The sequence below is a fragment of the Pleurodeles waltl genome, chromosome 4_2, assembly GCF_031143425.1.
Source record: "Pleurodeles waltl isolate 20211129_DDA chromosome 4_2, aPleWal1.hap1.20221129, whole genome shotgun sequence".
Lineage (NCBI taxonomy): Eukaryota > Metazoa > Chordata > Amphibia > Caudata > Salamandridae > Pleurodeles > Pleurodeles waltl.
In genome coordinates, this window is record NC_090443.1 from 39,356,913 (window position 1) to 39,382,503 (window position 25,591).

At 45.2% G+C, this 25,591-nt stretch overlaps 1 protein-coding gene across 1 annotated transcript in view; it reads right to left on the reverse strand.

Annotated features, from left to right (window-relative positions):
* Positions 1-25,591, reverse strand: part of LMBR1L (limb development membrane protein 1 like) — a 114,418-nt gene that overhangs the window by 32,521 nt on the left and 56,306 nt on the right. Inside the window, exons 4-15 of the mRNA XM_069230542.1 lie at positions 19,543-19,682; positions 19,077-19,180; positions 18,391-18,517; positions 17,742-17,810; positions 15,923-15,987; positions 15,639-15,711; positions 15,366-15,443; positions 9,252-9,328; positions 8,078-8,155; positions 6,789-6,862; positions 3,706-3,796; positions 3,311-3,377 (exon numbers count right to left, since the gene is read on the reverse strand). Coding sequence (XP_069086643.1) covers positions 3,311-3,377; positions 3,706-3,796; positions 6,789-6,862; positions 8,078-8,155; positions 9,252-9,328; positions 15,366-15,443; positions 15,639-15,711; positions 15,923-15,987; positions 17,742-17,810; positions 18,391-18,517; positions 19,077-19,180; positions 19,543-19,682 — 1,043 coding nt within the window. The remainder of the gene's footprint in view (positions 1-3,310; positions 3,378-3,705; positions 3,797-6,788; positions 6,863-8,077; positions 8,156-9,251; positions 9,329-15,365; positions 15,444-15,638; positions 15,712-15,922; positions 15,988-17,741; positions 17,811-18,390; positions 18,518-19,076; positions 19,181-19,542; positions 19,683-25,591) is intronic.

Sequence of the window (25,591 nt, forward strand, 5' to 3'; positions counted from 1 at the left end):
ATGTTCTTCACCCTGGTGCTTGAGCCCCTAGAGTGCTGGGTGTGCAATGATCCAGTGGTAAATGGTCTAATCTAGGGAGAGGAATAGGAAGAAATCCTTCTGTATTTGTCTGATCCAGAGGTCTCTATTCCCAGACTGCTCTGTACCTTTCACCTCTATGTAACCTACTCGGGATACACAATAGCCTGGGGGAAATCCCTTCTTTACCCCCTGTGTGCATGGACTGTGCAGCAGACCCTGTCAGAGGGCTTGGTGGTGGAGAATGTGGGCTTTAAGTAACTGGGCCTCTGTGTTACTAGGCAGCCTGAGCTCTTCTACTCAGCCAGTCTCTACTCTGTTTTGGAACGCTTTAAAGCGGATGTGCAACACTGAGATCACTCCAGCTGTCGCTCCTGGGGAGAGCGCCAATGTACAAAATCAATGTCCTCCTTTATATGCTAAAAAATACTTAGTATGAGGTTCCGCCTATTTTTTTTTTAGGAAGATTAACTAAATAGTTTGACAGCTCCAATGGGATGGGGGGACGGCCAGAATAGCAGCTGCAAACTCATGAGAGGGTAGTACGATGGGGTATTGCCCTCCCTGGCTTGGATAGGTGCTATTGGGCATCGCAATTGATAACTATCAATGAATGGGTCTCCCCACAACCCTCCCCCCCCCCCCCCCACACACAGAAGCTTTGAAGAGGCGGATCATAGGGTTCTGGAACCTAGAGGCTTCACATGGGCGTAAAACTTCAGGAGAGGTTGCAGATCTCCCCGCCTTTGACAAAAGTCACAGCCTCTACCTGGTAGTTAGCTAACCGGTTTCTGGGCTGGCAGGGAAGACTCACGGAGATGACCCCATTGTGGGACAGCAATATGTTGGCTGAGGTGGGAAGACTGGATTCGTTTTTTGGTTGGGATCCGACAGGCATCTCGACGTTATGAAACATGTGTTAGTGGATCTGATTGCCTGGGAGCCACTGCAGGCAGAATACAAGATGGCACCCAAGGAAACTTTTCAATAACACCAGCTGCGTCATGCATTGCAGGTGCATGTGGCGTTGGGTCAGCCGCTGGAAGACACCTCGCCACTCGAGGACAGACTGGTCAGAACCACTCCTCAAAACAAAATGATCTCCCTCACTTACATCAAGTTGATGAATAATGCCTCCAACTCCTTAATGAAGTTGAAGGAAGCCTAGCAGGCAGAAATTGGGGAACTAAAGGAAGAATGTGAGGAGGTGATCTTTTCGCCCAGAGAAGTGACAATCAGAGCATGATTTCAACTGATCCAACTGTGTCTACTACATAGGTCCTACTACACTAGAGTGCTTTTGCACAGGACGGGAAGGGCCACCACTGATAATAATCCTGGGGATGCAAGTTTCAGAGGGGGTTTCTACATACACTATGGGACTGTTCATCACTAGCTGACTTCTGGGCGGGGATCCAGGAGGGATTCTAAGAGGGGGCCGGCCTATCTGCTGCAATCTCACACAAAACGATTGTCTTGAATGTCTGGGCGGGGGGGGGGGGGGGGGGAAGGTCCCAGAAAGTACCCCAGGCTGTTACCCACCCTGGGATTCGCAGTGGCTAAGCAAATTATACTTTGCAGGTGGGAAGCGACTGATCCACCGAGTGTTGAGGCGTGAAAATTTGACATGGATTGGTGCAGGTTTATGAAGGTATAGGATGCCCCCACAAGTGGGAAGAAGTATGGAGTATTTGGGGGACCTATCGGGGCCTCCAGGGTTGCCCACTGGGACAGGAGCAACATCCTGTCTGGGTAAGGCTCGTAAATGGCAAGTGTCTTTGTGTGTGGAAGGGGCTTTAGGGTTGAAGGGGCCTCTACGTGGAGTGCATTTGAAAGTTTGATGTGGTATCCTGCAAGATACATTATTGCAGTCACTGGAGTTTTGGTTCTGTTTTTCTACAAAATAATTTAAAAAATATATAACGTAATGCATTATGGATGTGATATGAACAACCAACACTACCTGAAAACTGCTATAAAATTGTGGAAATTGTTTGTGTAGAACATGCAACTTAACCATGACATCCAACCCACAGTCTTGTAGCAAAGAATTTCATTTCTTGAGAAGCACGAAGGGTGCATGTTGCTCTTGAAGGGTTGGAATTGAAGAAAGGAGGGGTCTTGGAACTCATCTGCTTTGGTCAATGATACTGTTCCAAGTTGAACTTGATGCATAAAAGGTAGCATGATCAATTGGATACGAGAAACAAGCAGGAGCTGTGAGCTGTCTCCCAAGAAGGGGCACCTATTCCCTTTAAGATAGGCTTCACTTACTAACTTTACTCCTTTGATGCAGAATCATCACTTCTGGGTTCGGCAATCATTAGGGTTTGAGCCCTACATACTCACATTTAACTTTGGTGCACTGAGGTTTGTCCTACATATGATTACTTACTTTGCTGTGGTCCTCCCTTCTGGAAGCTGTAAGGCTGATGCAGCCCTTACACCCTCACACCTAATTAACCTATATTCCCACCCCTGGGTATTCATTAGTCTCCTAGCAAACACTAGGGGTCGGATTTAGAATTTGGTGAATGGGTTATCCCATCACAAATGTGAAGGATATCCTGTCTACCTTATTACAAGTGCATCATATCCACTTTATACCCATACTTTTGTGAGACAGCACAACTGCTTCAACACAGTATGACTAGCGTCTAGCAACATGCCACAACGCCAAACCACTTTCCACGTAGGCAACACTGCGTCCATACACTTTCTACCAATCCATAAACTAGCATATAATGCAAAAGCTTATCTCCCCCTACTTTTCACGTCAGTACACACTAAGGCACAGTGAAAAAACACACAATTCTGGTCCTCTTGCTCACTGAAACATTACCCACATAGGCAAAATGAGAGAACCACACTCTTCCAATTCAATCCACGCTTGCCGAGTAGCATACTACCTTAAGCAAATGCACTTTAATGCCTCATCAGTGGTATAATGCACTGTATAAAAGTGATCTCAATAAAAATTTGAATATGGCCACGCTCCCAAGAAGACAAACTACTTTAGTTCATTTTGGTGTGGGTTCTCAAATCATCGGAGGACAAAACTCATTTTGTACTGTGTTCCAGCTGCCTATCGTTCTCCTAGTCGATTGGGGAACAAAATAGGTCATTAACTGCTGGCACACTGCTGTATTGTTCTTCTGAAGAGACTTGGGCTAACTACACATCTGTGACAAGTATCCAATAAAGCCCTATGCCAAAGCAATGCTGCCATTACACCTGCATGTCTAACGGGCTACACTCTTTGGTGACTGCTCCAGAAGACATAAGGACTTACCCAGTGTTCTGGAGAAGACTGGCAGTGCTGAGCTCAACACCAGCAGGGACACACAGTTCCCGATAATCTGTGGAGAAAAAAGGAAAAACTCAGTGATGTGAAAAGAAGGATGGAAGAAAAGGGAAAGGATGAACAGGGAATAGAGGGAGAGAGAAGAAAGAGGAAGGGAAAGAGGGAAATCAAAAAGTAAAGAAGGAATTAGAGGGACCTCTCACAGGACTGAGAGATTAGCTCTTGGTCGGACTGTAGGAAATAGTAGTTCCAGCAGGACTGAAGAGGTTGTGCTCCTGGCAGGAAAGAATGGTAGAGTATCCATGGCAGGACTGGTTAGGCAGCTGCCCCTGGCCCAATAAAGCGGGAGTCCCATGGCTGCGACACCAGAAGAGGGTGCGTACCTTGGTCATGGTTGTGTCTTGCCACTGTGGAAGCAGTCTGCTGAAGAACGGGGAGCTGTAAAAGCCCACAAACGACGAGACCATCAAATAACTGAAGATCATGTTAAGGAACCAACAAAAGAAGGTAATCAATCACAGGTCAGGGAAGTAAATCCTAAAATCAATTCTACAGAAAACACAGGAATCTTCACTGATGACGGGCTGTACTACAAGATGAATGCATCTTCACAGGGGTAATACTGTAAAAAGCGTGCATGACTACATGGGTGATTCTGCAGAAAGCCTGGTTGATTACATGGGTGACAATGCTGGGTGCGTGTATCAAAACACGAGTGATACTGCAAGACACTTTTTTATAACAACATCACTACTTAGTGGGCTACAATAGCCAAACCAATTCATGCCTTTCTTTGGAAGCTTCTGCTGCATGGAACACTCTGCAGACTTTAATGTTCCCATGAACCTGGCATTTCCTTTAGCTCCTCTTCACACCAAATGTAACTCTTACGCAGGTTGGGACAACACCAACGGAAGAACTGGAAAAAGTTACACACCAATGAACTCGTTTTACAATTTCATATCCATTTAGCTAAACCTCTCCAATGCAATTCAGACATTAGGTTAATGGATCCAGAATTACCCACAAAAGTCTTAGAAATAGAAAAACATGCTGCCGCGATTAGACTTTGTGACATCAGCGCGATCTCCACAACCTCAATAGACGAGGTGCCATGTTAAGATGAAGTGACCCTTCATATATTCTTTCACCTCAAGAATTCGTATGCAAATCTCCAACATTCGTGCTAAAATCTACTCTTCGAGGTAACTAACCTTTCCTTTTGCAGCATGAGCCTGTAGTAGACGAGTGTGCTTTGAAGAAAGTATCAAGTAGCACACTTGTAAATAAACCAGCGCAGTCTGTCTACATGTGCATCTTGTCCTATGATGTTCAAAGAATGTATACAACGCTTGGAGACCAAAAAGCTTTTTGGCACATATAAAAAACACATTAACCATATAAAACCATCAGTCTGTTTTAAAAATGATTAGGTGGAGAACCAAAAAGCCTTTCTGAAAACCCAAGCCTTTTCTGAAAGATATCAGTGTACCTTCCAATCAAAACAAGCATTTGCAATGCAACGGGTCTCGCATTTCTCCGAGTTAGAGCTAAAAAAAAGTAGTCCACAAACCGGACGGAATACAGCGAGCCTCATATGTTTTCAGTACTTGGTCACTGTGCTCGAGGAGGGCTAACCACCGGAAAAGGCATGACGTATGCATGCCTTCCACTAATGAAAGCAAGCAGATTTTAAAAGGCAAGCCCATGAACCAATGAAAGACATTGACGGGGCTCCGAGCCCTTTTCCAACTACTAAATCGTCTTGCAAGCGCATGCTACGCAGGCTCGACCCTAAAAAGGAGGCAGAGAATTCCAAAAAGAGGTAGCACATGTAGAAACGGACCGCCCTCCTGCTCTCGATTTTGCAGTTCCTAGCAACTGTAAATGGTTGGCAGAAGAGACTCTCTGTGTCCTAGATGGTCGGTTCGCCCAGAAATAAATGAAAGAGCTAGGCTTTTTACAACTTTGACAATGAAGCACAGAGATTTAAGTGTTATTCTATTCAATGAAGCTGTTTTAAAAAAGGAGTGTGCTTGTTTAATACAAGTCACAGCTGCATTCTGGACTGCCTGGAGTTTCTGTGTAGCCGAGGTAAAGAAAATTGGTCTAATCTAATCTCGAGATTATCGTTGCTATTATCACCATATTTAGAGCCTCAAGTGTCAGACAAGGAGTCAGTTTTCTAACCTGTTGCAATATAAAAATGCATATGGAAGCCACGGATGGAATATACGGGGTTAAGGAGAGGCTGCTATTGATTAGGATTCAGTTGCAAAGGAAGATGGTTATCCGGCCTAACTTTGCAATAGACCAGGAGTTTGTTAGCAACAAACCAAGTAAGTTGTACTGCACGAGTGCGGTCGAGGAGATACAATTTCAACCAGGTGAAGCAAGATTCCTAAAGCTAGCGGCATCGACAAGTCAGTAAAATATTGTGGTCAACTATGTCAAAGGTTGTGGAAAGGTCTAGTAACACTAAGGCTGAATGAACAGTGACCAGCGTCAGCAGCCATCCTGAGGTCATCTAAAACCACCCACTAAACCGACTCAGTGCTGTGACAGGGTCTAAATAGCTGCAGGTGGTCTAAATAGCTGGAAGTCTGAATGCGTTTTCTACAGTAAATAGTACCTCCAAGGCCAATATCCTATTTTTTTCTTCTGCACAGGCCTGAAGTGTGCAATCATTGACCTTACCTTGAAGCATAGCATTCTATTCCCACACTAGTTTTGGACGTCTTACTGGAGGAAATGTTATTTTCTGACTCGCAATACATCTATGCATAACCACCGTTTTGAAAAAAATTGAAAACCGAAGTATTCTCCTGTATGGGGTTAAGACTGTCAAAGGTACTTGAGGAGTGGCTAGATATTCATATTTCTGCTCAGTATGCTATGATTTGTGCTGACTTATTGTACAGGCTAATGTGCCTACATCTACACTGTGTTGAATCTTTTCCGTTTGACTGCATTTCATTTTCCGATTCACACTGCAGAGACTATTTCTGTACCCACAAAAGGTATATGTAAATGATTAAATTACATGGCCTCAGCAGGAGTGATGCTACATTCAGTACACTCCTATGAATAACTGATGTGTACTCTATGTCCTACCTGAGGATGTCAGAGGTTCGAGATGGGCTCTCGGAGGACAAGGCAAAGATCATGAGTGCTGTATTATCAGAGAAACTGCCCCATAGCTACTTTACCTCAGAAATAGCTATGAAACTCCCAATTTTGTGAGAACAACCTCTCTCTTCCAAGGTATAAGCAAGCGATTCCCCTCTGACTACACCCTCAACTCACCCAAACACCCTACAAGGGACACTTATCGCGCTCTTCTCTGACCTGCCCACACATTCACCCTGCTGTGGGCATGTGCAGGCTTTCTTTCGAACTTCCAGTGTGACACACTTCCAGAACTTTCTGTTCCATAAGCTCAACAAGCAAGCGTCTGAAAGGATACAAGATGAGAACGACCTGCACAGCAGCTCCGAGTGAGCCGAACATAGAAAAGGAGACCTTCCCCAGGTGGGCGTCCTGCACAGGAGACAAAAAAAGATTAATGACAACTCCTTGTCCCAAAGACAGCAGAAGAAAAAAAAAACAACCATCAACTCCAAGCAATGAAAGCCAATGCAAGACCAGTCTGTTACGGGGACAGATCATGGGTTCCAGGATGGCGGAATTACACCGAGCTGTGTCAAACATTGCTTTGGTGGAGCCAGATATGTAGAGGTTGCTGTGGCTATGCGTGTATCCGTCTTGCAGGGTGATGTCTACACCACGGACATATATGCTCTAACAGTAGCAACATCTCCGATGAGGGTTGTATGTGCGAATCGGAGGAGTTTCCATCTCACTTCATTTAATTACGGAGACTGTTGTCAATAAGGGCTCTACACTTCAGAATCATTGCTATCAGGTCTGTTTGGCGAACTAGAGCAATGGAAGAGAAATAAGATTACATCTAAAACACATCAGATTCTCCCATAAAACCGAACAAGTGTAAACAGTGTCCCGAGGAGGGAGGCGGTCACTTTGGCCAGTGGTGAACATTTTCATGCTCCACACCCAGCTTGTTGCAGTATACTGTGTACTTGCTGTGTATATTCCTTCAGGGTGACATTGTATACACCAGCGGTGTACTGATGACCAGCGTGGTCATTTTCTTCACACACTCCTCTAGTAAGTCTCATTGGTCTCCCTATTTCTTCCTCTTTTTGCACCTCTTTGTGGAACTGTGTGCCCTAGTGCTGTGTTTCTTCTTCTCCGTGGAATTTCCGGCTTGAAGCTGTACAGTTCACAGGTGTATAATTAAGGCTACTGTGTTTTCTGCTCACGTTTAGGCACAGCGGCAGGCCCTCTGCAACAGTTAACTAACCACTGAAGCGGACTGCTCTAGGTGGGTGTTAAAATGTGGTGACATCGGTGACTACATAGAGTTAATGTGCGTTAAAATGACTGACAGTGTTGCATTATGCTGCGGAATTTGCTTTTTTCTTTTGGCACGATTTAGTCAACCATGCCATATAATTTGTCCTTCACAGCAGTGCATTGTGTATAATCCAATACTGTGGCACCATGGAAGTCTATCACAGGTCTTTTAAGCTCCAGGGGTTTATACCTTTCCCGCATAGATCGTACGCTCCACTTGTTCAAACGGTTTGGCACTGTACCTGCGCTAAAGGGCTTTTCTCCAATCAAACCCCCACCACCCCCGCTCAGAGCTGTATGCAAATGAGGACCCTTTACCTGGATCCCCTTTGGCATAGCCGCTTCATCGATCAGCAGCTCCAAGACGTGGAAGCAGACGATTAACACAGAGATACCCTGAGTGAAGAATAGAAGGCAGACGTGTCAATGTTAAAACCTACACTCGGATTACACACACACACACACACTCATCTTTTGCTTTGGCATGGCATGGACACTCATCTGTGTCAATACTGATGATGTTGGATAAAACTCCAGCAGCCATCTCCTTTCTTCTCCAGGTTGAAAAAGCTCCCCAGAGCAGCCTCTACATCCCAGGCAATGGCCTGTCACCGAACCTTTCTATCAAGCCTGTGAGGCCGGACTGTACCAAAGCAAGCATCTGTTTGGGTTTTATACCTCAACAACGTGTCTCTCTCCTGGGTAAGGACACCAAAGCTGTTGGGTTCTGGTCAAGTCGAGCTTCCGCAGGAAAGAGCCACAGATCCCTCTGGGTGATGCTTGGTAGTGCCAACATCGAGACAAATGAAAGGACTAGCTAACCCAAGTATTTTCTAAAGTTGAGTCTGTCAGAGAACCAGAGGTGCACCCATCAAGGCTTAGCTTGCAGAACAGGCTATTAACCTCAGTTTGGTTAGGTGGTGTTCTATTTCTTTAACAAGAGCCTGCTCCACCCACCCCTCACCCGAAGACCCATCAGAACATGTTCAGAATACACCCTTTTTCTAAACTCTGTCCTGTTGCTTCATCCTTAGGTTTTTTTTTATCAATTGTCCTCATTTACATTTAAAAATCTCAGACAGCTGAATTTCAATAATCAAACAGCTTACTCATCAATAAATTACAATTCTAATTGGACACGCAATGGTAACCAGATGTAACCCTCTTCATCTCCATGCAGATCACACTAGAGACATCTTCATATGCACACAAGCGGATATTTATCAGCTATCATTACCTCTCACTCATCCAGTGGTTCATTTTGAAGCACAGCTGTGCACACTCACGTTCTGCCACGCACCCAACTTTGAGGGCCACAATTGTTAAGATGCTCAGAGTTGCTTGAGAACGAGTGATCGCCAAAAGGATCAAAACCACGATAGCATCCATCAACAACCATTCCACATCAATAGTTTAAAACCTCTGCAGCATCCATCAACACTGGTTCCACCCAGCGATCACATCTGTCCCCCGCACAGTGTCATGAACTCACCGTTAGGCCCAGTAGAAGTAACATCACTAGGGGGTATCCCAGGTTTCTCTGCCATGGTGACGCTCTCCTCCTCATCTCTGCGGGGAAGACAGATAGGGTGAAAAATAAAAACCGGGAACTTGCGACACAACTTAAGTGACACTGTCTGAGGCGGCGAGTAAAACAGAAGGGACCTAAGCAATTTACAGGAACACAGCCCGAGCAACAACATCTTTAAGCCTTGCATATCTTCCAGAGGCCTAGCCCTCACTGTAGACCTTGAAGTAAAGCAGAACTTCCAAGGTCACCATACACACTGCCCCTTAAAGCAATAGACACCATGAACGACTTCGAAGGACCGAGCACAAAGTGTCCCTCTAAACCATGCACTAATTCCCCCGGCATGGCCATGCCTCATTCAGAGTTTTCACAGTTCACAGGCAACTAATTTACATATTGCAAAATACTGGGTTACACATGGCTGCTTCTCTGCAAACACAGTGCATAGGTACATGGTTGAGGAGAAGATATGGTTGCGCTCAGCTGAGACAGTTTGAGCATTTGTTTTCAGGAGTTGCTGCTAAGAGACTCTAGTGTATTCTGGTATTTGCAGAGATTCACATCAGGTTTAATTTGTTCCCCATTATTAACTCATATTACATGGCATGTTAGCGACCTCCTTATGTATTACAGGGGTATTACATATCTTGACAAATGATTCAAAGATTAACCGCAAAATTCACACCTTCAACAGCAAAATATCAGGCATCAGAGGAAAAGGTGCACTTGTGCTCAAACAAGGAAGTCACAGCATTTAAACAATTCAAGTTGGTCCCAAATAAGACTCCAGAGTATTCTGGCGCTTGCATGTTCCCAATACCTCAATGTTGGTATTCACTTATTCGTTCTGGTGAGCACAGTAGAACCAGAGACTGAGGGCTCACCCCTCACAAAAATGTGACGGTCACCAATATCAGAGCATAGGCAGCAACGCCTACCCAAGAATCACCCACTTCGGCAACTGGCAAGGAGGTGCAGTCTGTTAGAATATGCAGCAAATATGGCACACATTTGGAACCTGCAGACTGAAGAAAGATGCTGCGTAGCGCCAGGCCAGCCAGGCCCTCTTCACTGACCACTCCAAGTAACTAGCCGATGAGTGTGGCTCAATACAAGAGAGGATAAGCGTAGAAGACTCGAACAAGATTACAAGGACCACTACCCTTAGCTCATGCTCTGGGGAAAAGGGGCCTACTCAACTGAAAGAAGTGACTGTAAACAAAGCAACTAAGGAAATGTTTTACATCGGAAGTTGTTCATTCAGTGTAAGGAAGGTGAAAACAGTGATGGAGGCGCTAGAAATTAAGGCAGAGATTTTAAGAGTAGAAAGATCTCGTCCGATTTGGCAGCAGCAAACCACAGGAAAAAATAGTGCATTAACTGCTTCAAATATTTCCAAAGAAATATCGGTCCCTGGTCAAGGAATATCTGTCACAAATGTGAATTGAGTTTGTAAACTACTATTAAATAAAGATTAGTTTGCAAGTGTTGGACCTGGCTTTTTGACAGGGTCATCCCCAAACTTTTTGCCTCCTTCCTCCTATTTTGTCTGACCTGTTGTTGTTGGCTTTTGACCTCTGGGCACTTTACCACTGCTAACCAGTGCTAAAGTGCATATGCTCTCTGTGTAAATGGTACTATTGATTGGTTTATCCATGATTGGCTATTTAATTTACTTATAAGTCCCTAGTAGAGTGCACTATATGTGCCTAGGGCCTGTAGATTAAATACTGCTAGTGGGCCTGCAGCACTGGTTGTGCCACCCACTTCAGTAGCCCCTTAACCCTGTCTCAGGCCTGCCATTGCAAGGCCTGTGTGTGCAGTTTCACTGCCACTTCAACTTGGCATTTAAAAGTACTTGCCAAGCCTAGAACTCCCCTTTTTCTACATATAAGTCATCCCTAATGTGTGCCCTAGGTAACCCCTAGAGCAGGGTGCTGTGTAGGTAAAAGGCAGGACATGTACCTGTGTAGTTATATGTCCTGGTAGTGTAAAACTCCTAAATTCGTTTTTACACTACTGTGAGGCCTGCTCCCTTCATAGGCTAACATTGGGGCTGCCCTCATACACTGTTGAAGTGGCAGCTGCTGATCTGAAAGGAGCAGGAAGGTCATATTTAGTATGGCCAGAATGGTAATATAAAGTCCTGCTGACTGGTGAAGTCGGATTTAATATTACTATACTAGAAATGCCACTTTTAGAAAGTGAGCATTTCTTTGCACTAAAATCTTGTTGTGCCCTTCAATCCACGTCTGGCTAGGTTTAGTTGACAGCTCCTTGTGCATTAACTCAGACACATCCCAAACACGAGGTACTCAGCCTCACTTGCATACATCTGCATTTTGAATGGATCTTCCTGGGCTGGGAGGGTGGAGGGCCTGCCCTCACACAAAGGACTGCCACACCCCCTACTGGGACTCTGGCAGACAGGATTGAACTGAAAGGGGGCTTGGTGCACTCTTTGAAGTCACCCCCACTTCAAAGGCACAACTTAGTATAAAACAGGGCCTCTGCCCTACCTCATCAGACACTTGCTGGAGAAGAAACCTGAACCAGAAACTACATCCTGCCAAGAAGAACTGCCTGGCTGCTCAAAGGACTCACCTGTCTGCTTTTCTACAAAGGACTGCTGCCTTGCTGTTGGCCTGCTGCCTTGCTGAACTCTTGTCTGGCTGTAAAAGTGCTCTCCAAGGGCTTGGATAGAGCTTGCCTCCTGTTCCCTGAAGTCTCAGGACCAAAAAGACTTCTCTCTTCCTCTTGGACGCTCCGTGCGCCGAAATTTTTTCAGCTTGTTCCGCGGCAAGAAAAACGTTGCACACTGACGCTGATTGACGCGACGCCTTTGGGACGACCGAAACTTTGACGCACTGCCTCGCAAGGACAACGCCGCCCGACTTCCCGGGAGAAATCGACGCGACGCCTGCCGTGAGATCAAAACTTTGACGCACGGTCTCGCAAGGACAACGCCGCCCGACTCCCCAGGAGAAATCGACGCGACGCCTGCCGTGAGATCGAAACTTCGACGCGCAGCCCCGCAGAACGACGCGCAGCCGGAAAACAAGCAGGAAAATCCACGCACAGACCCGGGACATCTGGTACTCCCCGCGAACCACAGAAAGAGACTGTCCGCGCGCCGGAAAACGACGCACGACTCCCCGCGTGGAAAATAACGACGAAAGTCCGTGTGTGCTGAGGAGAAATCGACGCACACACCAGTTTTCCACGTACCTCTTCTCCTGTGGCCCTCTGAGGAGATTTTCCACCAGAAACCAGGTACTTTGTGTTTGAAAGAGACTTTGTTTACTTTCTAAAGACTTAAGACACTTTATATCACTTTTCAGTGATATCTTTACAAATTCATATTGCAACTTTGATCGTTTTGACCTGAAGATACCCAGATAAATATTATATATTTTTCTAAACACTGTGTGGTGTATTTTTGTGGTGTTATGCTATGGTATTGTATGATTTATTGCACAAATGCTTTACACATTGCCTTCTAAGTTAAGCCTGACTGCTCATGCCAAGCTACCGGAGGGTGAGCACAGGCTGATTTTGGATTGTGTGTGACTTACCCTGACTAGAGTGAGGGTTCTTGCTTGGACAGAGGGCAACCTGACTGCCAACCAAAAACCCCATTTCTAACAGCAAGCATACACAAATGCTATTAAATTAAGGGTGTAGAAATCAAACCGTCGGGTAATACTTTTAACAGCTAAACGCAAAAATTAAAGCTCATTATTTAAAAGACAATAGCTTGAAAGAGCTATAATCGCACAACGGTGCTTTAGATCTTAAAAGGCAGTGCAGCATATACACACCCATGGAATGCCCCCATAAGGTCTCTCTGTACACCAATATTTCCTACGTATTCACCTGGTCTGTCCAAGGGGGTTCCTTCAGGCTGCAGAGGTTTCAGTAAGACTGGGGAATGAGAGCTGTGACACCCCTCTGAAGCACTGGAAGCTTAGTCCACAGACCCGCAATACGAGGAGAAACCATATGGATCACAGGTAGCAGACACCATTAACATCCATGGCCACAAGTAGAGGACTCGAGGCCTACCTAAGAGGACACTCACGTTTCACCCTTTTTAAGAAGACTCCCTTTGATGAAGGAATGCACAAAGCACGATGGTGCTTCAAATAGCTGAATGTAAGATGGAGAATTACCCTTAAGGTATTAGCATTATCTGCCTATATCTACAACTCTTTCCTTCATGGGGATTGAACCAAGGCACATCCATTTTCTTGTTTCTTACCTAAAGCTTGCCTTGGAGACAGTCGATGGTCGTCGCTTTGCCTCCATGCAGGACCCCTGTTTTAGCCTCTGTCTAGTGGATTCGTCTGTATTTCCAGTCTTCTTATCTTTTGAACAACATTCTTGTTTTCAACAACCTGGGGGTGCATGCTCTTCCATTATGGGCCTCCCTCAAACAAATAGGTAGTGGGTGGGGTTAGGTCATTTTGAACATCTTGGAACGGGTGCTAGGGAAACGCTTCCTGCCTTCATTCTGCTCTATTACAAATTCTGGTGCTGCTGTGCGAGGCCTTGTACAAGGACCATACCACCCTTCCTCAGGATCATTCCCTCAGAAAAATACTGAGTGTCGGCTGGCACAAGCTTTCCCTTAATTGCTCTGGAGCCATGCTCCGATGATGTCGGGACCAGGACCCTGAAGGCAGTTTATCAAGACACTTTAGGTTGCTATCCATCCTGCCTTAAAATGGGATCCGCTGCACAGAAAACCTTCAAAAAAGTGGATTTGTCGTTGTCGGCTGAATAGCAACTACCATTATTAGCTTCAGGGTCTTCAGTTCCTTCCAGTTAATAAGGTACATTTACCACAGAAGACGTCTTCCAGCTAACAAAAAGGGGAAAATATAAATCGGGAAAATAACAATTTAGAAAACAAAAAGTAAATTGCTCACAGAAATCTCCTGGTGCAGTAGCACACTATGAAAAAAAAAAAAATCAAGAGCGTTACTTGTATTTAGAGGGCACTGGGTTAACGCGAAATCAAATCAACAAAAACCATCACACGACCCACCACTCAATGACGTGCGTCAGAGTGTGAGGAAGTGATGTGACAAGGAAGATGAACCAGAAGGCAAACACACCTTTATTTGCCAACTGAAGAAGCATAAGAAATGGCATTTACTGCCTAAAACATGCAGCAAACATTGAAACATTGAATGGCAGATATCAATTGGGGGGGTGGGGGGAGGGAGGCAGGGGACAAGTATTACACACCATTAAACTCTGGACATATTTCTATTTATATACAACAGGATTGCATGAATGATCAAAACCTTAAGAGCTCAGGTGGTACAATGCATTCAATCAATGACGAAGTGAGGAGAGGACTATATCTAACACGAGGAGGTAGTCTTTGGCACTTCTTAACATCTGTAAACAAGTTTGGCATGATCTTAGCCGGAAAGCATGAAGAACACTAAGGGTGCTCAGACACAGAAACCCTACGACCACCTTTAGTGGCATGATGTATGCTTGGAGTGGAAAACATTGATAAGGATCATAAAGCTTTCGGGAACGAATGGTCAGGAAGAAAAGAAGGGCGGTCGCTTGGAATTTATTCAAGCTTTCCATGTTCCCTGTGGTCGAAGAAATTCTATGCACATTGCTATTTACCAACAACCAGTCAGCACCAACTTGCCACAACAATGCTGCCTTTTGTGTATAAATCTCACCACAGAAATCAGACTCGAGAAGCAACACAGCAAGATGATATCATGGCAAATAAGAGGTGGGTGGGTGTGTCATCCTTTATTTGTGGAAACTAGGAACATGGGAATATATATGTCACTGGGGGCAGTTATACTGAGGGTGGGAAAATCACAGAAAAGTGAAGAAGTATGACTTCCTTAACAGCACCAGTGAAAACTGTGGCTCCTTCCACATCCTGGCACAGGGCACTCATCATTCAAATCCACTCTGCTCCCTCCTTTGTGTTAAGTTCCTGTTCAAAGCTTCTGCTCCCAATGCAATGCGGTGCCACCCGCCAAGTGTCCCCCCAACCACAAAGTCCCTCCCTTCACTGTGCACCCTTCTTACCCAGAGCCAGTCTTCGAGTTTTGATGATCAGGTACTTTTTCTTGAGCAACTCCACATTGAAATTCAGCCAACATGATGCTTGAAAAAACAAACAAGTCGCAATTAGAACCACCTAAGACCGCGGGATACAAATCCTCATCCCATTCATGCCGGGCCCTTGGTTCTAGGTCCTAGGATTCTCACAACATTTACCCGATGCTCCCACACACATCTCCCAGATCACTGCCGAATTCCAAGTTTTGAGTCAGCTGTTAAAGTCACAGTATCAATCACCTGAAATCTTGCGAGATATTGCATCCTCCTCAAACCCAGTGCAGCTCAGCTGCTCGTCCAAATCTTCCAGCAACTGCCAAGGAGAGGAAAAGAGGGGGTATAAGAACGAAGAACAGGAAAAAGCAAAGAATGATGAAGAGAGAGACAGAGAAAGCCAGGATGCCCCACCCAAACAGCCTGGACAGCCAAAATAAGACAGCAGATGCAGCTAAAGATTGAGAGAAAACTCTTGGAAAAGGCTGACTGATGACAGTAAATTTGGAGGCAGAGAATTCGGTTCTCACCCGAGGCTTGACCAGCAGCTTCCCAGTAACGCTGAACATTCTTGAGAGACCAAATGGGGTACATACTGCAAAGAAACAGAACCAATCAGAGCAGGGGATCGATAATAGTGGTGCAAGAAATTAGAGAAGGCAATACAGGAGGACAAGAGTACCACAACATGGGAATGGACAGCACAAACCACATGTGCAAACTATGAAATGACATAAAGGCAAAATGTGCAGTAGCAAAAGAGTCCTGGGGAATCAATGGACAAAGAAAAGGTACCCAAGGTTAAGAAATCCCATTAAGAACACAAGATTCTGGGTTGATAAAATTATGGGTTGAATCAAAACACATTTTAACAAACGTGTCTACAGCAGGAGCCAGTCACCTCTTGATCCTTGAGATTTTCACCCTCAAACGAGCAGATGAAGGCCATAATTACCCTGTGGAGCTAGTTAACTTGTTAGATCTCTGATAGCTCGAGTTCCAGGGAACAAACACCCTCACGGATCAGTCTGCAGCTAAAAAATTGACATCCAAGTGGAAAAGTTACGAAAAATTTGCTTCATGGCGAATGCAAAGCATAGCCCCCCCCCCCTTCGAGTCCAACCAGCTGAAAATGACAACATCACCTTCCTGTAGTGAAGGCTTTTCCAACGAGTAGGTAAAAGGGACTGTGAGGGTACCTGCACTGAGGCACTATCAAACTGGCCAACATGACATGTTGTGCAAGATGAAGGCATTAACTGCACTTTCGCCACAAGGTGCCAGCTTCTTCAACTTCGAAATAAAATCAACTTAGCAAACATCTTCCACAATCACCAATTGGGTGCATGTCACCGTAGATCGGTGTGCCGGGAAGTGCTGCCTGGCCGCATTGCATGTCACTTCTGACAGCACCAGACTGTTCGATGTTAGCCAGAGTGGCACATAAGTGTCTTAGGAAAACTACACTTTCATGTTCGTTTTGATTATAATTCCCCCAGAGAAGGCATAAAAATCTCTTAATGAGTTTGTGGCATACAGGCTGCTGAAGAAATGCTTAAGAAATGCTGCTTTGAATCCCTCTTCTCCCAAAGAATGGAACACTATTTGGACGTTTAATCTTGGATGGGCAAACAAGTACACAAAAGCTACCATGTATATTTGAGGGGCAACACAACAGGCGACACACAAAGAAGGGAAATCTTATGCTATACCTCAGGAAAGGGTTATAGACTGTGGTGCAAGGTCAAAAAGCAAGCACAGAGGATTCATCGCGCTGCAAAGGTACAGCAAACTATTGCTAAAATGTGCCCACTATTGTCTAGCACGTTGGGATGATGCTACCATCCCTAAAGGAGAGACAAATTGTCAGTGAATTTTGGGAATGTTCTCAGCCTGAGTCACCCCAATTAAGTTATCCAGGGAAATTAAAACCCCTGCAAATATCCAGTGCAATAAAGGGAATGTGGGAGGGAGTCTCCAAGTTTGATCATGTTCCAGTTACTAAAATCACTGCACTAATGAGCTACAAAATTGTGCATTCTAGTCAGGTAATGCTCTGATGGAACCTCTGAGGTATTATTGTTACAACGCTAGAACAAACATTACAAAGCTCTAATCTGTAACTATTTGGATAAGGAAAAAGCACAGCAAGACCATACTAGTTGGAGAAGCATGCAGCACAAATGGCATGTGACACAATACAATACGCAGCCTCCCTGTGATAGGGGTTACCCCCATAACAGGGCCTCCGACAGGACTTGGACAGCAGAGCTTCCCACACAGGACCGCAGGGACCGATGGAGAATCCCCATCAAAATGCTTAGAAATAGCAGACTGCGTGGTACTTACACAGAAGGAGAAGGACCCCAAAGAGTGAGATGCAGGAATACAGGTACGGCAGGTAATACTCCCAGAAATCTGGAAGAAAATTGACAACGTGAGTTCCAGACTGCCAGGAAAGCAAACAACTGTAAGCATAAAAGCAAACTTTGTAATTTCTTTTCTTCTTTTTTGAGCAAGAGGATGCCTTGCAATCATGAACGTTTCAGCTGGGATTCTGCATCATCAAGGGGCGATGACAGACATGCTTGAGAAAGTCAAAAGTTACCTTCTTTCAAAGCAGATGCACACACTTAAAAGACTGAACTGCAGACCAAGTATCCAAAACACAGTCCTGTATATAACACCAGATTCCCATACTGAAAATCTCATGTGGAAGACCAGATTCACCAATCGGATGAGGAGTTGCACAGTGAGCAGCAGTCACAAAGCCCTAGGAAAAGTGACCCCCATGTCCATGTCTAAAGCTTGCTGTCACACCAAGACAACTTAAAAATAAAAAATAAATCATCATCACTTCCCTACCCTCTTCTCTTCAACGGTTGCTCCAGATACTGGCAATGCGCAAAACACCATGCAATCAACAACCTCATGTATGTGAGGAGGCGGTGGGGGAGGGGCGATCTAGATATCCTTTCCACGGTGGAAGGTTACTTACCGTACAGGGACTCCCTGCTTGCTGCATCCTCGTCCACAATCGCCAATGCCACCCAAACAATGCCCAGAACCAGCAGGGTGAGCAGCAGCAGCACTACAGAGGTTTCGTACACACGTGCCATGATGCCCTGCAGAGACACAGAAAGGGCAGCATTTAGAAGAACCCCCAAAAAAGGAGACTGCGTAGGACAAAAGGACCCATATATTCAATATCTGAAAAAGTGCGGTAGATGTGTAGGACAACGTTTACAGGTTCTGCAAATACAGACAAGGCACAGCACAGGCCTCAGGAAACTAATTTATAAACAGAGTGAAAACTAGCAGGGATAAAGTGAACCCTTGCAGGGCGGCCGTGGGCCAGACAATACCAGACAACCTAGGACTGCAGAGAGAAATTGCATGAAGTACCACTGTAAAGTGTTCTTGCTGCTCAGAAATCCTGGAAATTATTAGTCATGAATGTCCTGTAGGAGATTCGCTCACAAATGAGGCATCCTATACCACAGTGCGGTCTTGCACTCAGAGCATGTGGGGTAGAGGGTAAGGTTTGTGAAAGGGAACACAGAGGTGCGGTTTCTGGGGAGGTGTGTTTGGGGATGGTTAAAAGTTACAAGGTTGCATGGTCTAGATACATGGTTACAGAGCTGGGGTGCCAAAGAGAATCGTTTACAGTCAGAACAAATTTACCTTTTTAGATCCAGCAAAACCTTCGGCCTCAGTGAAGAGGTATGCAAACGGCATCAGGAAGACCAACGAGAGATTAGAGAACAAAAAGATGAGGTTCCAGAGACCTGAGAAGCAATAGACAAAGAACGTGAGGACACTATTTCTGTTGGGCAAATATGAGCTTTGAATTAAACGTGAAACAAATATCCCGTGTAGGCAGCTTTTTGGGTTCCCAATTGTACCATTTCTGGACATTAAACTTTGATGTGGTCCAGATCTTCTTTTTATGCTGTGGAATGTGATCACTTACTGCACTCTCTATGCATGCTGTGGGTAGCAATGGTGCGGCCTGATGTAGCACACACAATTTGTATATGTATCTATTTCCTGTCCTCGTTACATTGCCTTATAGCTGTCAGGGTGAGCGGTTAAATGTGACCTCTGCTAATGCCCTGGGTGCGAGTCATGTTGGCACACAGAGCCTCACCGTGGATGAGGGAGCCGTTCAGCCATTGGATGTAGTAGTTCTGCGGGAAGGAGAGCAGCACCTCGTTGCTGATGATGGAGAAGGGCAGCAGCAGCACGGCCCCCGCTGACACGGCCAGAGTGAAGGTGCACATCCACAGCCTGCGAGGTAAGAGGTCAGCATGAGACACAGAGCACCCCAGAGTCTGCAGAACGCTAGATACAGAGTTGTGTTTTATAGAAGGGCAGCCCCACGCCGCGCAGCCTAGTGCTCCCTTCCACACGCACACACTGTACATGACAGAAGAACATACAGGAAAGGAACGGAGGGCCCACCAGCCCCTCTCCGAAAACACTGCAATAATGAAAGGAGACTCAGTCCAACCGCAGCATGCAAAAATATTCAGTAGAAAGTAGAGGGGATCCAATCTGGAAGGGAAGAGCAACGCTCTCCCTCCTCGAAGAACACACCAGCACAGCAGAAACCAGGGGTCGGAGTAATCAAGGGAAGCCCCCCCTCCCCCCAGGGGAAGATTACCACCACAGGGAGCAAAGCACTGCGAGGATAGTTCTTGCCCCCCTCTCCCCCCAACACACAATGTGTTGAACAATGTATTACATTTTTCAAATACAAGGTACCTGTATTAAAAATGACAATACAATCCACAATCATAGTAATATAAAACAAAGTGCTACCCCTTCTGCTAATTAAGTATCAGTAAAAAGCTTCAAAATGGTTAACTGAGTCTGTATAAACAAACAGGCTAAAAAAAATTTTAGCTTGAGAATAAGGTTGTGGAGAGACAGACTTCTGTAATGTAATCAGGTACTGGTCTGAAAAGCAATTACCTATCAGTTCTGTAATATGGAGACACCAATCCACAAATCTAAAAGATAATACTTTCCAACAGGAGTTGATTTGTAGAAAAACACCATGAATAAAAAATACGTACTATCCTACAGTCATTAATATGTTAGACTTATTTAAAAGTGAAAGAAAACCCACAAAATAGATGAGGAAAAGTGAGAGGTACATTTAGTGTATTAAGTATATTACTTATTTATTAAGACGTTTTGTAGAATGCTGCGCCTCCCCTTTAGCTACAGGGGCGTAGGAGACAATACATTTCTGGGGCGGACAGGGACAGCCTTGGGGACTTTCGATCAACCCTATACAAATCGCTCGTTGTTTACGAACTGCAGGCTCCGATAAATATACACAATCATATATATTGGAAATGAAATAGGGAGAAAGGAAGGCATGTTTTCACAGTCTGAAAGTATCTTGAATTGTTATTTACATTCACAAAGTAATTAGCTCAAATGTGAAAATAACATGTTGATTAACCTTGCATCTTCATGCACCAAGCAAATAAAGGCAGGAGGGTAAAAAGGAAGAACATGCCCTTTGCGCCCCACACCCACCATGCCCTTCGCCTCATGCCAATTGGAACTGCACTGGAGATATCAAAAGCAATTATGTACAAGAGTTGTAAACTGTGCTCGGAAACCATAGTTCTAATAACACTTCTACTCCTGTGTGTGATCTTGGGCAGCTCAGCTCCACATCAGTCATAACTAGAAGCATTTCAACTGGAGAAGCTCTTGCATTTACAGGCTATATAAACATGGATTCTCTAATCTCTGTATAAACTGCAGTCACTAATTTCTTTAGAAACGGCTGTTTGTGATGCACCAAGGCACCGAAGAAAAGACATCGGAAAATGACTATGATAGGGTTATTACAGTCGAGTTCTGACATTACAGTGCCTTCTGCCAGAGCTAGCAGCCAAGGTAAAAGGCAGATCAGGTCACAGAGCATAATTAATGCAGCTGTTTAAAGCAAAACATTGAATGTTGCTTTTCTTTCTTCTGCTCTACTTTAATAGCTTGGAATGACAGAAGCTATACACTAAGGTTTTAAGTGGTTTGTGGGAAAGTTGGTAGTGTGACCATGTATTATATGGGGTAAAATACCCCTGGCATACATAAGGATATTGCAAGTCACCTTGAAGATCGTACATTATAAACAAGCATTGGCAAAGCCAATAGGTCTCGCCTATGCAAGTTCTATTGCCTTTGCCAATGTGTTTTAGCCATGCTGTACACTAGTGAGACTACTATTCAGCATGGCTCAAAGTTAATGGCATAAAGGAGAATGATGTGTCATCGACTGGTGTGGCGTAGTGTCATGGAGTAAGTAGAGTGTCCTAAAATGGAGCAGTAAACTAACTTTAAAGGAACAGGGGTCCCTTGAATAAAATGCAACACCACTCCCATAAACAATGATATTAAAGTAGTATGCGAATGGAATGTTTCATACATTTATTCAATCAAAATATAAAAGATCAAATGTACTGGGAAACCATCAACAGGGGAAATCGAGAAAGACTGGTATTCGGGCATTACACAAGTTATCTGGATGACCCAATGTCACCAATTACAAGAAAAATGTAAAAAGTAACTTATATAGTACAGTGGTTTAGAGGAGGCTGGCCTGGTTTGTATTGGGTACCTATGGTACTTACACCTTATACCAGGCCCAGTTATCCCTTATTAGTGAAATGTAGGCAGTGTCTAGAAGCCAGGCTCTCTAGGGGTAGCTGTAGCCAAGGCTTATCTAGCAGACATGCAAAGCTAATGCAATACCGCTGTAGTCACACAGCACTCACACACATGAAAGAAAATACTCAGTGTTACAAAAATAAAGGTACTTTATTTTAGTGACACAAATGCCAAAAATACCATATAGACTATACTCCCTTAGGAGGTAAGTAATACACCAATTATATACACAAGTATGCAGCAATAGCAATAAAACCAGTTAGAAAAGTGCAATTAGTGAAAATCACAATGGTTAGAAACGGGCATAGGGGAAACACAAACCATATACTAAGAAAGTAGAATGCGAATGTCGGTTTTCCACCTAGGCAAGTGTGGTGTGTAGAGGGGCGCTGGGAGTATTCGAAAACACCAAAGGTAAGTAATAGAACCCACCTCAGAGCCAAGGCAAGCAGGAGTAAATCACAGTAACTTTCCTAGAACACACAAGAACACGAGAAAGAAGATCATGCAAGAACCAGAAGATACTTCAAGACACAAAGGGTGGATTCCTGGACCTAAAGACCTGTGGAAGAATGGGATTAGGTCCAAGAAGCACAGAAGAGTACAGGGACCTGGTTGACTCTACCTAGGAGGAGGAGTCAGAGGGGGCTCTCAGCAACTCATAGAGCCCAGAGAAGACCAGCCAATGCACACAGGAGTCCTCCAGCCCAGGGACAAAGGAGTTGCAAAAGGAGGCCCATGCAGCACAAAAACAAAGGATCCCACACCGCCAGAGAACCACTCAGGAAGCTGTGCATTGCAGGAAGGAGTGCTGGGGGCCAGAGTTACATTGTGCACAAAGAATTTCATAGAAGGATGCCAACAAGCCTTGGCAACTGAAAAACACGTGGTGAACAGGGTTACTGTCTTGCGTGGGAAGGCAAGCTCTTACCTCCACCAAAGTTAGACAGTAGGACGGCCAGACCATCGGGACCACTTCAGTCCACCACCCGTGATGTAGGATCCATGCAACTCAACAGGAGAGGGGACCCAAGCAGATGGTCGTCATTGCAGAGAGGTGCCTGCTGAAGCAGGGGAGTGACTCCTTCACTCCAAGGGAGATTCGTTCATTCTTCTGGTGCAGGCTGAAGACAGGCTGTCCTGTGAGGATGCACGACCGGGAAACAGTTGCATTTCCTGGTAAGAGCTGAAGATACAATGTTGCAGAAGTTGTCTTTGCTTCGTTGTTGCAGTTTGTGGAGTTCCTGGAGGGTCCAGATGCAGTTTCTTCAGTGAGAAGGTGAAGTAAAGGATGCAGAGGATTTCTGCTGGAGTCTTGCAATCCGAATCTGAAGAACCTCCAAAAGAAGAGACCCTAAATAGCCATGAAAGGGGGATTGGTCAGCTAAACAGGTAAGCACCTATCAGGGGACGGCTCTGACACCACCTGCTGGCACTGGCCACTCAGATGCTCCCAGAGTTCGCTGCCAACTTGGAATCCAAGATGGCAAAACACAGGGACCCTCTGGAGGAGCTCTGAGCACCACACCTGGGGTGGTGATGGACAGGGGAGTGGTCACTCCCCTTTCCTTTGTCCAGTTTCGTGCCAGAGCAGGGACCTGAACCGGTGTAGACTGGATTATGCAAGGAGGGCACCAAATGTGCCCTTCAAAGCATTTCCAGTGGCCTGGGGAAGGAAGCTACGCCTCCCAAGCCTGTAACTCCTATTTGCAAAGGGAGAGGGTGTAACACCCCTCTCCCAAAGGAAATCCTTTGTTCTGCCTTCCTGGGCTTGAGCTTCTCAAGCAACAGGGGGGCAGAAACCTGTCTGAGAGGTGGCAGCAGCTGGGCCTGCCTGGAAAACCTCAGAAGGCTGGAATGGCAATACTGGGGGTCCTCTAAGGAGCCCCCAGAGTGCATGAAATCATACAAGTGCTTGCAAAAGCCTTGGGTTATGATTCCAACATGTTTGATGCCAAACATACCTATGTTTGGAGTTACCATTATGTAGCTGGGAATAGGTAGTGACCTATTTCAAGTACATGTGTAAAATGGCATCCCCACACTCAGGAAGTCTGGGAAAATGGTCCTGGAGGTCGTGGGGGCACCTCTGCTAGTGCAGGGGTGCCCTCACACACAGTTTCTCTGCACCCTGCCCTCAGGGCTGGAGGGCCTGCTATAAGGGTGACTTATAAGTGACCTGGTGCAGTGTAACTGGCAATGAAAGGGTGCATACACCTTTTCACGCAGGCTGCAATGGCAGTCCTGCAGAAGCCTTTGCATGGGCTCCCTATGGGTGGCAAAAGAAATGCTGCAGCCAATAGGGAGCTCCTGGAACCCCAATGCCCTGGGCACCTAAGTACCATATACTAGGGACTTATAAGGGGGCACCAGTATGCCAATTTTGGGTGAAATACTGGGTTACCAGTATGCAACAACCATAATTTAAAGGAGAGAGCATAACTACTGGGGTCCTGATTAGCAGGATCCCAGTAGACACACTCAAACAAACTGGCAAACAGGCCAAATGTGGGGGTAACCAAGCTAGAAAGAGGCTACTTTCCTACAAGAATAGCATCCACAATAATGATTTACAAGCTTTTATACACCGACTTTTACATGAATGACTCAAATAGTGAATCAAGAAGTCATTAGCTCATAGTACCTATGCTTATGCCAACTTATGTACAATATCACAAATTCAAGTCAAGGTACTTTGGCCGAAGATATTTCGATCCCCTAGACAAGTATTAGGATCATCCTAAGCCTTCATTAAGCTTGAGTTAAAAGGGTTACAGAGTGCTTGTAACCAAAACGGCAAAGATAAATCGGACTCACTTCTCATATGAGTGAGAAGGCAATCAATGGAGATCTGAATCTCTAATCAAGCGCCAATGCCATAAAGTAGTAGTAGAGTGGATTAGTGTCACAGTGTAATAGACGGTCATAGAGTGGAAAGGCATAAGGAAGAGTGAACTGGAGTAGAGTGAAGGTAAGTAATGTGAAGTGGCATAGAGAAAGTTGGGTAGAGTGTTACAGTGAACATAGTACATTGTTGTATAGTGGAGTGGCATAGAGGGTTGTGCAGTGGTGTTGAGTAGAGTATCGTAGATTGAAGTGGCATAGAGTGTTGTGGAGTGGCATACAGTGGAGTAAAGTGGAATGGAGTGGCGTAGAGGGAGTTGTGTAGGGAGTTACTGAGTGGAGAAAGTGTTAGTTTAATGGAATAGAGTGTCAGAGTCTAGTATCATGGAGTGTAATGTCATAGTGAAGTGTCAGAGTGGAGTTGGGTGGTCTAGAGTGAAGTGGCATAGAGTACAGTGGTGCAAAGTAGATTGGTGTAGAGTGTAGTGGTATAGAGTGCATTGGTTTTGAGTAAAGTGGTGTAGAGTGCATTGGCGAGTACTGCACTGGTTTAGCGTACAGTGCAGTAGCGTAGAGTGGTGAAGAGTAGAGGGGAGCAGAGTGGAGTGGCACAGCATAGATTGCAGTGGTTCAGAGTGCTGTGTCAGAGTGATGCGTTGCAT